The sequence below is a fragment of the Mycetomoellerius zeteki genome, unplaced genomic scaffold, assembly GCF_001594055.1.
Source record: "Mycetomoellerius zeteki isolate Tzet28-1 unplaced genomic scaffold, Tzet1.0 scaffold20, whole genome shotgun sequence".
Lineage (NCBI taxonomy): Eukaryota > Metazoa > Arthropoda > Insecta > Hymenoptera > Formicidae > Mycetomoellerius > Mycetomoellerius zeteki.
Window position 1 is genome coordinate 208,267 of NW_017256957.1, and position 17,708 is coordinate 225,974.

Sequence of the window (17,708 nt, forward strand, 5' to 3'; positions counted from 1 at the left end):
GAATACACAACTAGTAAAAAGTCTATAACAGTCGAAGCTGAATCTTATAGATGCTTAAATAATTTCCATATGAATTGATATACTATATATGTAGTCATTTGAACTGCGCGCCGAATGGTTTTTCAAACTTATTGTTAGAAACGCAACTGAACTACTATAGTAATATCACAAATTAAATTGACAAGCAATTTAATAATTTGATGCTCAATCAGGCATTCTATCAGAGAGATGTTAATGTATTGAAAATCTGTAAAAATTGTGATATAACAATTTCTTTTAAGAAGAATTAAAGGATTGGAAGATTTTCAATAGAAATACAAAGATATATATTTAAGTGTTTCATTGTATAAAAATTAAAGATAGTAGATACCACTTAAAATTATATTCTTGGCGCAATAGTTTTTTTTCGAGGAGTAATAATTTTGGACGGAGAATTAAAGCTGCCATTATTTGGGTTGGGATAAGAAGAACTTCAATAAGAATATTTTTGAAGAAGTAATTAAAAATATCAAGACGATGGTCATCTGTATGGTATGTATAGGAATAACAAGGAATATTTTTTAAATAAAGATACTACAATTTAAGATTTAATTTTTAATTTGATACAACAGCTTTTGTTTGACATATACCTATAATTGATACCATTTTTAGAAAATTTTTAAAAAAGTAATATATTTTATAAAGTTAATACATATTATTTAAATCGCTAACGCAATTTTGTGACATTACAAAAATACGTATCACTTAGGTCTCATATATAAATTAATAAAAATAGTATTACTTGGATTTTATTTTACAATTTTATAAAGCTTTTCTTTGAGGAACGTGTATTCTTAGCGCCTTTTTTATCCTTTTTTAAACAGGTAAGTTTATACCGATACTTGTAACTTAATTTGCCAAAGTTCCTTCATTGCCAACATTAAATAACTGATTTACAAACGTGCGATTTAATATATATAAAAGAATTACCTTTAAATTTGTCAGATAATTGTTATAATTGATCATAATCATCAGGAAATCAAAGCGACCGAAGAATGAAATTAGATATTTTTTTGGAGAAAGGAAGAGAATAAAAATACATACAAAGAGAGTGTTCAGAATGGCAACAATATTTTATTGTGCAATCTGGCACGTAAATGTAGTGACGTATGTAGTCGTCGAGTCTCATAGAATAGAAAAAAGATGGCCAGAGCGCCGTTCCGCTCTGTGTTGCCGAGCAAATATTCTTGTGAAGGGAGAAAACATGAACGTGATTTTTGAATCATGATCGAGTCTCTCTCTCTCTCTCTCTCTTTTTTTCCCTTTCTTCTCTCCCCCCTCTCTCTCTCTCTCTCTCCTCTCTCTCTCTCTCTATTGTCCCTTTCAAAGATGATAACTCTTATAATCGTAAGCATCTAAAGGTAAGGCGTTCACCAAACCGAGCCGCTCTTCATCGTGTAAAGAGGCTTGGTGATTTGCTGCTGCAGTCGCAGCTGCGGTATGAGCCGCATGCGCAGCCGCAGCCGCGGCATTGCTTTGTGCAGCTTGAGCAGCGTTGGCGGCTTTTTGCGCTGCTGCCTGCGTCGTCTCGAAGTCCAAACGTGCTGCTGCGAGCTGCTCGGCAATCATTTCAGCACGTGCCTTAGCCTGACCCACCATCGTTGTTTGCGCCGCCAATTCGGCTGCAGCCTCAGCTGCAGCTTGTGAAGCATGTTCGGCAGTTGCCTGAGCCGCGTTCAACGCCGTGGTGATTACCTGCACTTGGTGCATCGCCTGTTGCGCTGCATTTTTTGCTGCCGCGGCTGCCCGTTGAGCTTGTTGCAATTGTTGCTTTTCACCGTCCACTGCAACATACGCATCCCTTGACTGTTGTTCTAGACCCATCACAATGATTTGTTTGCCGGCCAAAGCTGCAGCGGCTGTCGCCGCGGATTGTGCTGCCGCTTGAGCCAAAGTGTTCTTGGCTACGTATGCTGCCTGTCCAGCAGCCGATGGTTGCTGATTCAATTGTGTTTTAGCCTGATCAGCGGCTCCTGCAATCAAGACACATATATATCTAAAATTTAAAAAAAATCAATTTTCCAATCGTTTGCGAGCAAATTCGTATATTCTGTGAAGCACTCGCCGGGTATCGCACAACGCACGTATAATTTTTCTATAGTTATTCGATGTATATACAATATAATCGCTTATGACATCTGAAGAAGGCTCAAACCAGCACCAAAACATGTTATGTTATGATCATTGTTCCAATTTTAATTTAATTTAATTATAGTCGATCTCTATTTCTAAAATTTTTTAACTTGTTATTTGTGCGAACTTTATAACCGACTCTTATATGCCTTTTCCATCATGTATATTGTTAATTTGACATCAAGAGTCTTTGTACTGTTTAATTTATTTTTTTAAAAATTCTCTTTTTATGCTTGTGTTTTTTTCTTATTATTTATTATAGTTTTTATCACAACGAGAAAAAACAAAGAGTAATTGGTTAGTTGACAAAAAAAAACCATATCTAACCTTTAGCTATACTGGCCAAAGGGCCACCCACACTGTAACCAGGTTGCAGAAGATGACTCCCACGATGACCACTCGCAGCGACTGCTATGACGGGTGCAGTTTCGATATAATGAGAATTTGATTCAAGCAAACCTAACTCAGGTGCACCTGCGTACTGAAGTTCATAACCGTCGACCACTTCATGATCAAGAATCTGCTTTTTAGTTTTGGCGCAGTACACAAGAGTCACGTAAGCCAAAAATATCAATAGAATCTTCATGTTGAAACGTTCAATTTTTATCGTGGTTAATATCTGAAAAAAAACGAAAAAAAAAATTAAATTGACAATAATTTTTATTAAAAATTCTTAAAATTTTTATTAATTTTCCTTTAAAAAGAATGAGTATAATATATATGACATAATTATATTCCAACACATTTTACTTACCATTATAATTATTTAATGTATTTAACATGTATTTTTACAACATATATTATTTCCTACGTATTTAAGCATTACAAGCACTGTCATATGACTTTGTTTTATATTGTTTTATGTTACATTGTTAAATTGCTTTTGTATTACAACTACGAAAGTAGAATTTTTATTTAATCTACTATTGCAGCAACAATAGACATATTAGACAATTTGCAGATAATACTTTTTGCTCGCAGATTCAGTAAAACTATCTATTAGTACTTACGTATTATTTTATCTCACGTATATTACGACATTGTTAATTCGATCGACCGCGATATTCGAAATCAAGTTTCAATTACAAATATTATGAGACAATGTGTATAAAAGAAATCAAGAGTATCAACAGCTCTAATTTAAAACCAGTCAAGCGTGCGCATAACTATGAATGTACGTGCAAAGGAAAGATTGTTAAAAAAAATGTCAATTTTTGCCCCTGAAAGCAAGTGAAAGCGATATGTTTTTTGTAGTTTTTGAACTGCAGAATCTGATGCTGATCTTAAATAAATTTTAATTTGTTAGAAAAATAAAAAGTTAAAAGCATATGAATCTATTAATGGGATCATAAACTCGTCTGTTTTATTGATTTTTCTAATGGGGAAGCATATTACAAAGCCGGGACTAAACATTGTCAAAAACAAAAGAAAAAATGTGCTTCTTAACAAAAAATATTTTTTTTATGACACGTAAAATATAATTAGAAGTAACATTAATTAATAATAACATATTAATATTAATTTAATATAATCACGTAAAAAAGAGGAATTATAAACATATAGGTCGATTTACATATATGTTTATACAAACGAAATATAAATACTCAAAAATATAGTTACTAAAATCACAATATTTTTTCTGTTTTAATAGTTGCGGAATTATCAATTATTATGTCAAAATCTCTCCCTCTCTCTCTCTCTCTCTCTCTACGTTCTTATATATATTTCATTTTTAATTGAAAGAATTTTTATATTTGATAATTTTCCTTCACGTAGTAACGATCTTAAATAATTTTTTATTAATTTCAATTTACTAAAATTTTTTTTCACATGAAGCTACTTTACCAGAATAGTTAAAAATATTCTTACTGCTACCTCTAAATTTGGATAAAATTTGGTTAAAGAATAAGAATGAATTATTAGTCTTAAAACATCTAGAATAGAAGCTGATTCTATATTTGTAGCATCAAGTAGAACGTAAATCAAAATTTTTTTAAGGCTAATATCAAATTCTGCAACTCAAGAGTTAAAAAAATGCATACATTTTTATTTACTATTCCAGAAGCAAAAATTGACATTTTTTAAACTTTCTTTAAACAAATTTTATGTAAGCATTCAATTTTGAACTTTACATATATTTTTATTTAATAAAAGATAATTATTTCTTTAAAAAAGATTTATCCTTTCTTCCTCGAAAATAAAATATAATTATACTATATCAAAATCTTAAGAAATCACAAAAACGCGGCGGCGCTTTCATATACTGTTTATGTTGGTCTGGTTTCGTAATTGGTTTTTCTTCGTAATACTTGTTTTTTTGACAATGAAAATTTCTTCCGAGTTTTGTCAACGACGTGCATGATTGCACGATAAGCTTGATTGATTGCTTTGAATCGATTTACGTAAAAAAAAAGAGGATCATTCGTGACAATGATACGGTATTCACTTATTCAGTGTTATATAATAATTGAACGCGCCGCAAAGTGCTGAATAGATCGAATGATCGGAGAAAGCGATACATAAAAACCGCAAAAGTGATCGCTATGCCAACAATTTACTGTGTAAATATGTCTTTTTAGAAATACTTTTAAAATATTTGAGGAACAAGTATTAAATTAATTTATAAATTCTAACTTTTACTTAGCAATATTCCTTTTAATAATCAAAGACTTTAGATTTATCCATGACCGTGTAATTATGTAATAGTTATCAATCGACAAGGTAAAATGCAAAAGAGTTAATTTTTTCATCTTAATTTCTTTTTATGTCAAAAGACATAATTGCATATATTGAAATCGATTAGTTTAAGTCGGTATAATGTACAAAGCGCATTCGCATATATTATTATTATATAATAATTGAACGAGTAACAACTTCGAACATGACTCGAATTCGTATATTGTATTAACTTGTGACATACGCCCGTGACGCATATACCTTTCCAAGTGTCGCAACTATGCATCGCGATCGCTTAAAATCGTACACCCGGTTTCGTCTCGCTCTGAAAAGCGCTCGTATACGTCACTTGTACCATTTATCTCATATAAGATCCAAGTCTATCAATGCAAATATTTATAACTACAGGGCACAAAGTTGTAATTGAAGCTGTATGTAGTCATGATAAGAATTTAAATTTATTCTAATTATATGAAGCTTAAAATCCAATTACAAACACACACGTATATAGATTATACATATAGAGTGAATTTTATAATATATCTATTTCTTATATGTTTGTCAATATAAATTTAAAGATAATGCAATGTACAATTAAATTATACTTTTATAGAAAGTATTGATTCAGTACTCTCTCTCTCTCTCTCTCTCTCTCTCTCTCTCTCTCTCCCCCTCCCCTCTCTCTCTTTCTCTAGAAATTATGAATGCGTATTTGAGTGTATCTATGTCAATGCTGCCATTTTATATACTTTCCTTGTAACAAAGTATATATTTCTGTATTACGAAGATTAACACATTTTGCATTAATTAAAAATCAATGCATTTGATGGCATAGATCAAGCATGCGAAATTAAAGTGTTAAAAGAAAGAACTTTATAACTTTTTTACGAATTGTTTCTCTGTTTTTCTCTCTCTCTCTCTCATTCTGAAGACACACACACACACACGCGCGCGCGCGCGTGCACACATAAAAGTCGTATGGAAGATAAGGGAGAGAAGAAGAGATAAATATCAATTAAGTTCTATATTTATCTGCATGTTTTAAATTTGATAATAAGTGACAAAATATATATCTGAATGTAAGTATAGTATATATGTAAGATGTCTGAATATATAGTACTTATATGAAGTAATATATATTATATGAAATATATATTTTTAAAGACATAAATAAAAAATCATGTTTCACTCGTAATTTATCGAATAAAAAGCAATTTTGCCAAATTCTAACTACTTTTTTATTCAAAACTAAGTATTATTTATTACATATGAAATTGTAAAAAAAATGAACATTAGAGAAAATGTAAACATGGGAAAATAAATGTTAATGTAAGAAAAATGGAACAAGAGACCGTGCCAATTATGTCACGAAAATATATCCATCAAAATTTAAAGAGATGTGTTAAAATCTTCTGTACACTTTTCGAATCGAATTAGAGGCGTAATGGATATAAAAGAAGACAGTTTTCACGTAGACAGACAATATATTTATGTGCAAACGCGCCAAATATTTAATTATAAAGATTGCATCGAAATTATAATTATTTGCATTAAACATTGATATTTTGATTATACTATAAGTATAAGTTTTATAAAGTTTCTCTATTATGAAATATAACGAATTTAATATAAACTTTTATTAAAAAAAGCATTATTTATTACATTTAAAAATTAAGAAAATTGTATATTTTACCGAATAATACTGCGTTTAAAAATTCAAAATTAAAAACAAGAGGTTATTTACTACATTATTAACTACGTTTAAATTTTGGAAGGCTATTAATTACGTTTAAAATTTTAATCTATTTATGTTGAATATTTTAATTTTGAACAAAAAAATCTTCCATTTTAAAAAAATTACATTTGCACCAATATTTGTGTCGGCTTTTATGTTATTTCCGAGCTAATCTCAAACATACAGGAGAGATTTCTTGAAATTAGTAGTAATGGAATTTCTATATACTTACTTATTAGTCAAGCGCTTAGAGAATAGGAGCTGTCCTTGCTCAAAGAAAGAGTCGAGAACTGATACCAGTTACTCGTTCATCGGAGCTCTTATACTCCTGTCTGATTCAGCCAATCTATAGCCACGGAAGGGATTGCAGACGTTCAAAATAGCTCCCTGCTAATGTTCTTTTCCGCCTATTATTTTTCATTTTCCGATTGTCTTTCTCTTCCCCTCTCTTTCCTTTCTCTCTCTCTCTTTCTCTCTCTCTCTTCCTTCTCTCTTCTGTCTTTCTGTTTGTCTCTCTCCCATGTAGTATGTCTTTTTGTTGAGACAAATTTTAAATTTCTAATTAAATAATTTTTTCTAATTATCATAGCAAATATTACATTATATGTTGATATTGATAGAATTACAATTAAAAAGCAAGTTTGATATCATTAGTATGACTAATGGAAAGCTTATAAACTTACTTATAATATAGCAACGTTTTTAAATAAAATTGAAATAAACTTGCAAAAATAAGTAATTGTCATTAACATTGCACGTATAATAAAAATATGTAAATAAAACTTACAAATAGAAATGTTGGAAAAAACAAAATACGTTCGAATTATACATACAATATCTATTTTATAATATCTATTGATCACAAGATATGTATTCATCATATATGTTGCTGTAATTTACATTTACAACAAATTAGTTGAACAAAAATAATACTTAATGTCATTTTATTAAGATTTTATGAAAAATAGAGTGAAACATTATGCATTATAAAAGAAATTTAGTTGATTATTTTTCTACTTTATTGTTTTACTCTCTCAAGGTACATATGTGCAATTTTACTGCAATCAAGAAAAGTATCATACATTGTATGTGTTTCTCTTCGAAAATTTTTTAAATTTGGACTTTTTTCTTATAATCTTATACAATGATTGTAAAATTGCAAAAAGTTTGATGTACTTGCGAATGGATTGCGTGATTATGTATCAGTTTCTATCCGTGCAATTCTTCTCTGTAGAATTAAGGAAGTGTTGATTACATAAAAGTGTAAAAGGAGAGTATAATTTGAGCAAATTTTCTCTTAATCGTTGTGTTTAAAAATATCGGTCAAGTATGTGATCATATCTTACAGAAAATACATGCGATTTTTGAAACATTTTATAATTGTAAAAAATTATTTTACCAAAATTTAGGACCCAAATTGATTGGCTAGCTGATTGCTGTTATGCACGATCACCTGTCTTCTTCCATCATACATGTATGTACATACATGATCTTACACGCTATAAGTGCATAACGAACACACCCTAAATAAATCGCAGAATAATACATAACTTCACGTAACAATATCATATCATCAGATTACATTTAAAAAGCACTAAAACCGTTCATCCGTTTTTATCATCAAATCAAAACAAACGGTGCAAATTTATATGATTTATTATGATTTTTTGATGAGTACAACGTGCATTCATTCATCATAATGAATACTGTCCATATTTTTTATGTCAGTAAGTGCGAATTATATGATTAATTACTGATAATTTTATATTTAAAAAATAACTGACATTTTTCTATTCTAACCAAAATGCCATTTTCTAGTCATACTGATATTTGGAATATCCGATTGTGGACGCGTTCATAAAATTCCAGTTAATACAGTAAGTTTGAATGCATTTTTATTTCCTAGAAGATTTTAATAACAGCCAGATTTAAATATTTTCAACTTATCAGTAATATAATAATAATAATATTGTTGCTTATAGTTTGTTGCTTATAGTTTTTTATATTTGATATTAGGAGAATGTACAATTTATAATTGAGTCTTAATATTTTCGTTTTCTATTTAAAAAGCAACACGTATGTGTTTAATCATTAAAGTTAAATTCATTTATGAAAATATTTTATTCCTGATTTTTTAATTATAATAGAAATGCATATGTATAGCCATTCGTATTAATTTCTGTCAGTTTAGCATATTCGTATTTGCATGTGTTTCACACTGACAGTGAATGAAACGCATATGCAATGGCTTGTCTTACAATTAATTTATTAATGTATATTGATTTTTGAATTATTAATAAAACAATTTCATGAAATTGAAAAATTTTTTCTCTTTCTTTCTTATTTTCTATTTTAATATAATTATAATAACAATAACAGAACAATTAGTATTCAACACTTGAATAGAAGAACCACAATAAAAATACATTTACGCTGACAAATAGTGACAGAAGACATGTTGGTAGATAATAGTATTGTTTTTTTAAACAATTACAGAATCAAAGAAATATGCGTCATACTGAAGGCGCTAATTGTCGCGGTGTTTTACCAAATACTTTACAGAAGAAAGCTGTTGAAAAAACAAGTAACATTGCGCAGAAAGCGGCGCAGGAAGCGAAAGCCGCGTCCGAAGCGCAGAATATTGCTGGTCAACAAGCAGCTCGTCAAGTACTTAATTATGTTATTCGAAAATATATTTCGCTTTGAATAACAAATTTTGAGATGACTTTGAAATATTTTATTTACGACACATTTTGCTCGTCTAATATTTTTTAAATATATGGGACAATTAACAAATTAACAAATTAAGAGAATGGTACTTCTTCTAATTTTTTCTTTAATTCTGTTAAATCTGCACCAGTATGATTATATTATCTGATAAAACTTTGCACGTAAAATTGCTGTAGAATTAATGGCACGCGAGCGATCTGTGTTGTTAATTACATTCGTGCAAGTGTGTTAAGATCGGTATTTTATTAAGGAAATACGCCACGTGTATACGTAATAGGTAAAGGCTCAACTGGCAGAGAAGGCAGTTCAAGCTGCGAAAGCTGCCGAGGCGGCCTTATCGGGCAAGGAAGCGATGGTTGAACAGCTGCGAGAGGAAGTGAAGGAAGCAAGATCGGTGGTTCAAGAAGAAACATCTTCCTTGCAACAAGCACAGGCTAACGTCAATGTCGCAGTGCAAGCGGCGCGGCAGTCACAAGATCAGGTATATGATAGGTAAAAATCAAGATATATGAAGGTATATAAATCACAATACAAATTAAATGCAAATAATATGTAATATCAGTATGAACGGTAACATTTTGCACTTTGTTTTCAATTTAAATTACTTAGACCGTTTTAGTTGTATTCAAACTTTGTGTTCTGATTTTGACATTGGCCTTATCTAATCCTTCAGTTTCTGCCTTAATTTTTTTAATTTCTTTATATATTTAACTTGATCATTCATTTACCTTGGTAGGTAATATTTGCTATATAAAACTCGATGAAATTGATGAAATATATAACTGACTATATATCGATCATCATCTGTAAATCGTCGGCTTAATATTAGTTTATAAGTTTTAGCAACTTGTTTAATTAAAAACGTAATTTATACAAATTTATATAACATTTTGATTATGCTTTATCTAAAGCATTGATTCTGTGCAATTTGATATGCTAATAATTTTTTTGAAACTGTAGCTGAGAACATTAATGAACGCAGTGCATACAGCCAAATCGAATGCGGCAAACGCGCAGGCAGTTGCAAATGGGGCACAGAGATCGCTGCGAGAAAAAGAGGAATTGCTGGAAGCAGCCAAAAGGCGAGTGGATGAGCTATCAAATCAATTACAAAGCGCTCGGCAAGATCTTGTGAATACGAATCGCGCAGCAGCCAAAGCCAATGCTGCTGCGAATGAAGCGAAGGCGAACGCCGCTAGGAACAAAAGAAAATTAGCACATCTCAGAAAAATGCGTGCGCCACGTCTGAGAGCAGAAGCTTCTTCTTGAGCAGAAGCTTCTTCTATGTGCATTTTATTATACATTGAGATTTATTACACACTTAAGCAAGATTTACATGATGCTTTTTAATAGCAGTTAAAATATTAATCTTCTAACGAATTAGAAAACTAGCAATTAAAAACTAGCAGCTTAAGTAACATAAATTATAATTAAACATTTTTTTTTACTGATAAAAAGACATTATGTCAACTTTAATTTCTCAAATTAAGTCAATTGCTAGCAAGATTTAAAGTAAAAATTGTGTAATGTAGCCGTTACTACATAAAGAACTACATAAAGAACAAAAAAATTCTTTGTATCTTTCGAAAATAAAATAATAATAATTGTATACCAACATATGATATTACAAATAATATGATATAAGATTAATCTGATAAATCTTTTGTTTTTTATTTAATTTTCTCGATAAATATGTTTTGAAAGTACAGAATATACTTTATAAGATGTAAATTTTAGCAATTCTATTTACATATAAGTATAGCTTAATAAGTATATTCGCGATTTATACGACGTAGCAAATATGAATATTATGAAATTTTTAATTATCTTCAAAAGAGTTTATATATAATTTATAGGAAGGAGAATCTCTTGCGGGGAAGGTAAAATATATTTAGATCAAAAATACGATAATTCTTCTTATGTATATTTTATAAATAACTAAAATTTCAGGAAACATATTTATGATGACTATTAGTTAGAGTTACTATTTTCGAACGCCAAACTAAACAAAGGTAATAAAACCACAGTAATATAATAATAAGAAGCTAAGGATCAAATTGAAAAATATCTCAATGAAAAAACATCTCAATGAAAACGATCTGTCAGATAATGCTAATAACCATCTAATGGAAAATGTTTATATGCTATAATTTTTTATACACAATTATATAACATTGTACACGCGCTGACATTTACATTAAAATCATGACATAGTTCATGAACTGAAGTGGGCGTTACGCTTCGATTATCTTTTACCTTTCTAGAACGCCACAAATGTAATCCTGTTCGCACTTTTGGTGTAATATTACAAACGCAATGGAATTACATACCCACTATAATTTGAAAAAAAATGTAAGAAAGAAAATGTATTTGAGACAATTCCCGTACTTTTGATCAATAATAACTAGTATTTTTTCTTAAATTATAAATTTTCTCACGTGTGGCAAAAAGACTTTCTCTTCGAATCCTTGGCTTGTAAATCCTTGATTTATATTTAGCCCTTTCATAACGCTCCATCGATGGCTCGTTGATTCTATATTTTTATTACTCAAGAAGATTATATACGTAGATAATTAAATACGATGCGGTGAACTTGTTAAGATTATATCAAGATTTGAAAGTGAAAAACTTTTTAAACATTTTCATTACGATACCTCGTGAAATTTAATCGCAAATTGTTAGCAATTATTTGTCGTAAAATGTAAGCATTACAATATGTTATGAAAAGCAATATAATATTTGTGTAAAAGGAGGGAGTCTAAAAATGATCAACTTTGTCAGTAAACCGACACCTTCAAAACCTATGCATTTATCATTTTGAAAGTCTATATATTTATGAAAAAAAGGAAGCTTATTTACATAAGAAAACTTGAAAACCGTCCAAAAATAATAAAGTAGGTTATTTGAATGCTTTGCAAAACTCATTTTGTTTCTATATAATGAACGATGATAGATTTCAAAATTAATAATGTGTTTACATTTAACACATATGTTGGATCATTAAACATCTTCTAATTATTCTGCATATAAAAGTATTAAGGGAAAAATATCAAAAAATCAATAATTTTTACTAGATATTTTATACTTTATTTTGACACATATTGACATGAAATATTAAATATCTCGTAAACTATTAGTTTTTTTATATCTTTACCTCAATACTTTTATAATATAGACATTAGAGAAATCATTTTATGTAAAAAATCATATTACATTTAAAAAAGTGGAGGTAACCTTCATGCAACCTTAAAAAAATCAATTTCTTCAAAAATTGATTTTACTATTATTTGTCCCTCTCATACAACTTTGGTCTGAAACATTTTTACCTATTAGATTCAATTTTTTATATATTTCAGTATTTTTAGGTGAAACACCCTGTATGTTTGTAGATCTTTTTGATAGTGTATTCTTTACAGTGTTTAATGCTGCAACCAGGGTCAGGCATTGTATTATACATGAGGTAGTTTATCTTGTATTAAACATGGTAGTTTATCTTGTATTATACAGTATAATATATCGCTTAGTTTTATACATAGGCCGGTATTCATAGTCGGATCTTATATTTAAGACCGTCTTAAGTACAATCTTAAGATGTCATGAACCAATCAGAGGGCCGCATTAGCGACTTAAGACATTACTTAAGACGGTCTTAAAATAAGAACCTACTATGAATACTGGCCATATTATACTCCATGTGGCACCATCTCTACATCATATGTATAATTAATTCCTAAGATCAATCTCTACATTATCCACGCTAAAAAGCAGTCCGAAATTCGCGAACAGACAGCCAATCAAGTACATGTAACGTGATATTTTTTTATAAATACAAATTTGAAAATCAATCGCATTTCTTTCTTATATTTAGAGTATTTTTCTGTTTTTTTTTTGGAAGAATATATTGCAACTAGAACCACATACTTCCATAAATTACATTAGACTGCTAACTTTAGGTCTGCTCGAGTTGCTTGAAAACTTCAAAAATTTTTGAACTTAAAATAAGATAGATATATATTTGGACGTTAAAAAGAGAAAATGCAAGGACGTTGAGTGTGCACAAAAAGTGCACGCAATGCGAACAGATCTAATATCTATAGCTTACGCTCATCAGTTCTGGGAGTTGATTATTTCATCTTATTTCAAAATATGCAATTGACTCTCTGGGAAGTGTTTAAATTCTCCGAATGCTCTCCAAGGATGTATTCCAAAATTCGATTCTATCAACCCAATCATCATTTATCCTTGTTGTTCACAGAATATTGAACAAGGATAAAAAATATTCGGAATTGACAGAGTCGAGTTTTGAAACGCACACAAAGTATCATGTTATCCTTGTTTAACATTCGGTAAATTGAAATCAGTTACATTAGAATAAGAAACACAGTATCGCTAATGTCATTTCGGGAACAGAAAACACTTTAGTATGCACACTTCTTGAACTAATGCAACCTACAATGTAGAGTTAGATTATTTTTCCTTTCTACACTGAAAGAAAAAATTGGCTGCTGCAGCAAATTAGATGGTAAAATATGGCATAGCATTTTTAATTGGCTACAGCAGCCAATTTTTGGTTTTACCATCTAATTTACTGCAGCAGGCAATCTTTTTTTTCAGTGTACCTTTTCCTTATCTCTTTTAAATTAAAAAAAATTTTATGCATTTATAAAAAGTGGCAAAAATATGGATTATTATTATGTACATTTATAAACTTCAATTTCTTACATTGATTTATCAAAAAATTGACTTTCATATATGTATATATAATTTAACTGTTAGATTTCTTAATACGTTCAGCTGGATTCAGTTAGTACTATATTGATACTGGATTGGTAAAGCTTTCTTCTTTGCGCGATGTAATTTAACTTTCATAATGGCATGGCCGATTTTATTGATGCTATCTTGATACTCCGATCTCCAGGATGGCAATAATATTTGTCTTCTCTCGATATCACATTTTTTTTCGCGTTTTGATCCGATTTTTGGTTTACGATCGCGTTTCCCAACGCTCGCATTTCCATTATATATCGAAGAAGAGAAACGACAATACGGCGAGCAATCAGTTTTTATGATTATTTGTGTTGGCATACTACATGGTAAGCGTTGATCATTTGTATCGAGGACTTTCAACGCCATATCTCGCTGTGCCATACGTGCAGCTGCTAAGAAAATTAAAATTTCTTTAAGCAACCTCATTAATAATACAAAGATAAATGATGAACGCGTGTAATACGTGACACCTACGATTTTTATCATACTCACCAGGATCACTGTAATCCATTTGATACGTCGTTTTCATAAGGTCAATATCCATCTTCGTAATCGGTTCTTTCGAAAATGATTTCTCTAACGCCTCGTATAAACTAGGATATCCTTCTTTAAGCTTCAAAAATTAAATTAAAAATTTAATCCTTTGTATTCATTACATTAATTTTAATTTATTATATTATTTATATTTAAATTAAGCCTTCTTGCATATCAACGTTACAATAATTTTGTAAAATAAATTTGTCGTAAAATGTAAGTAGAAATTATGTATACAGTGTATAACATAAAAAAGGCCCACGAATCATATAGCGCTATTTTTGATCAAAAATTTAGTTAAAATGTCTTGAGCCATTTTTTTTACAATGCTCAATGAAGCAGTTATTACTGAGTAAAGCTAATTCAATCAACGCGCGAATGTATGTACACTCACATTTACTATCAAGCACGTGGCTCATTGACATGTACTCGTCTAAAGGATGACGCCAGTTGAAGAAATATAGATTTATACTTCAATTTTAATGGCTATATTGTTCCATGTATAGATAGAAGTATAGATTCATATTTTAAATGAATACGTTGTTTTATGTATTATAAATTGTTTTGCTTAAAAGCAATATTATCTTAAAATTATCTAGATAAAACAAATTATAATTTCATCTTTTATCTAGATAAATTTAAAATAAATAAAATCATCTTTATTTTACTTAAGATATGTTTAAGCATAGTTTATTTTATCTTTACCTAGATAACTTCGAATATATATATAAAAACCAAGAGGAACGTGAATACATATATGAGCTACATACAATCGTAAAATAAATCTTTTATTCTAGGGTCATAAAAGATCAATTATGTTAAAAAGTTTGAATATTTTCTTTTCTTACACAAATACTGGTTAGCTGATCTAATCGCGTTATATCTGCTTTGGGAGCCCGCTCTATTTTGGTTTCATAAATCTTTGGCTCCAGCAGTCGTCCCATAGGACCCATCCGACTCCAATCGGGGTACTTCTCAAGTTTTCCATCCCATAATTCTTTACGTTCTTGTCGCGAATCAGTACAAGTGCAATGTTTAACGATAATTGGTTTAATTGAAGGTTGAATACATATGGACGACACGTAGGGCCAGGTATAATCTTTCTGATAGGTCGAAATATATTGATTTATTTTATTCATGATTTAATTTCTGGATGATGGAAATTCCTGAACTATGGAAGTTCCTAAATGATGGAAGCTTTATGAGGATGTTTTGAAGATTTTAAGTCATTGTTGTCATGTACTTTTGCCGATCTTTTTAACACTATCAAAATCAAATATTGATATTAAATGTATGTACATACATGAATAATTTTTAATCTTTATTTACCTGTCAATTTGATAACATTTTGAAGCAATAGTTTATTGTTTTATTATAATTTTCATCGTATCTGTTTCCAAATTTTTGTACACGACTGATCTTACTAGCGTATTTGCATTTTACGATTACATTCTTTTACTTCAAATTTTCATATATTTTTAAATAAAATTTTTGACGGTTTAACCTTGATATAGATTGACATATAGATAGTCGATTTGTTGAGAAAACGCTTCTCAAATTTTTTCGTTTCTAATTTATAAAAATACGCAATCTTCAGGATATGTGTACATGGAGAATAGATTTCGATCGAAATTATTTTAAATTATACCGGTTTTCCTAGAAAACGTAATAAAAAATTAAGAAATAATTGAATAATTCCGATCGAAATCAATTTCAAATAATTCCACAACACACGTGTTCTATATTATTCTATAAGCAGACTTCTATAAGTAGATTGCCAATTTCGTCTTCATGTTTGATAATAGCGCCATATTTGTCTTCAATCACTCTCACATGTATGTAAATCACATGGATAATCACTGCTCGCACGGCGCTGATTCGCACTTTTTGAATTTTGTATTTCTCTTGATTGTGCTATATTGTGCTATGTTTGTGCTGATTTGTGCCAAGTTTTTCATGAAGTTTCACGTTGTAATAATATTACTCTCAAATTTTGGAATACCCTGTATGTATATGTATATATATATGTTATCATAATGTTAATATTTTTTCATAATGTTGCATGTTGTCTTACAAAACAATATTAAAATAACTTAAGTAATGTGTTCTAATTTTTAGCTTTGAATAGCTATAAGTCAAAACCTGTTTATTTTCACGAGTTATCTTTTTTCTAAGATATCTGTTAAACCTAAACCTCCTCTGTGTATAGAATTATTATTATTATACAATCTTTATAAGTTTTTTTTAAATTCGCTAGTTCTTAAGCGAATCAAAACAAAATTATTCTTTTCAAACTAAACTTTTAATTAGCTTATTCGATAATGAAAACTGTGCGTGAAATTCCCCCATCGATGTTAACTGAAATTTTATCCAAGATTGCAATAAGCAAAAATGTGAAAGCGCAGATTGGCAAGTCGGTGATTTTTTCGAGTTGGTACTTCTCAAATTTTTAATTTAAATCGAATTTCTATCATGTATTTTTATGACCATGCCATAAAGATCTCTCAATGTGATTAAAAAAACGTTTATCCATATTTCGGATTAACTACACTGAAAAAAAAGATTGGCTGCTGCAGCAAATTAGATGGTAAAATATGGCATAGCATTTTTAATTGGTTGCAGCAGTCAATTTTTGGTTGTGTTATCTATCGAAATCCTATACTGACATTGCAGATAGACTAATGCAACAAAATTGGCTGCTGCAGCCAATTAAAAATGCTATGCCATATTTTACCATCTAATTTGCTGCAGTAGCCAATCTTTTTTTCAGTGTATATATAGTAATAACATGGTAGAATAAAATTATAAGAACATCGTGCTCTCGGAAAATAGGGAAGGCTAGCAGTGTGGTCCGATTTAGTCGAAATAAATCATCTTGCCTTCTCTCGTCAACTGGCACGTTTTCGCCGCGAAGGAAGAAAAGCTCGGAAACGGACTGTACCGATGGTCGCTCTAAAGATATCGCTGCGTCCACGCTACCAAGAATAGAACAGTGATGTCGTCATTTTGAACATCGACTAAACAAGACGCGATGAAGTCGTGCCATGCATACACACTAACGGTTTTCCAACGGGCTAACTAATCGAATTTGGGC

At 30.0% G+C, this 17,708-nt stretch overlaps 3 protein-coding genes across 4 annotated transcripts; 1 reads left to right on the top strand and 2 right to left on the bottom strand.

Annotated features, from left to right (window-relative positions):
- Positions 1–1,093: 1,093 nt before the first annotated feature.
- On the bottom strand, positions 1,094–6,833 carry LOC108722263 (late embryogenesis abundant protein, group 3). Its single transcript, XM_018447261.1, has 3 exons — positions 6,816–6,833; positions 2,500–2,791; positions 1,094–2,012 (listed from the first exon to the last, which is right to left on the bottom strand). The coding sequence occupies exons 2-3, from the start codon at positions 2,756–2,758 to the stop codon at positions 1,363–1,365; spliced, it is 909 nt and encodes a 302-aa protein (XP_018302763.1). The 5' UTR covers positions 2,759–2,791; positions 6,816–6,833; the 3' UTR covers positions 1,094–1,362.
- Positions 6,834–8,186: 1,353 nt separating this feature from the next.
- LOC108722292 (WEB family protein At1g12150) lies at positions 8,187–10,647 on the top strand. Of its 2 annotated transcripts, none has more exons than XM_018447297.1 (5): positions 8,187–8,310; positions 8,402–8,460; positions 9,080–9,250; positions 9,591–9,794; positions 10,274–10,647. In XM_018447297.1, the coding sequence occupies exons 1-5, from the start codon at positions 8,283–8,285 to the stop codon at positions 10,580–10,582; spliced, it is 771 nt and encodes a 256-aa protein (XP_018302799.1). In that variant the 5' UTR covers positions 8,187–8,282; the 3' UTR covers positions 10,583–10,647. The 2 variants fall into 2 exon arrangements, with proteins under 2 accessions (XP_018302799.1, XP_018302800.1); XM_018447298.1 differs by having other exon boundaries at positions 9,146–9,250.
- A 3,431-nt stretch (positions 10,648–14,078) lies between these two features.
- On the bottom strand, positions 14,079–16,110 carry LOC108722284 (uncharacterized). Its single transcript, XM_018447289.1, has 4 exons — positions 15,944–16,110; positions 15,463–15,877; positions 14,573–14,693; positions 14,079–14,472 (listed from the first exon to the last, which is right to left on the bottom strand). Exons 2-4 carry the CDS (start codon positions 15,751–15,753, stop codon positions 14,114–14,116), a joined length of 771 nt encoding a protein of 256 aa, XP_018302791.1. The 5' UTR covers positions 15,754–15,877; positions 15,944–16,110; the 3' UTR covers positions 14,079–14,113.
- Between the last annotated feature and the right edge of the window lie 1,598 nt (positions 16,111–17,708).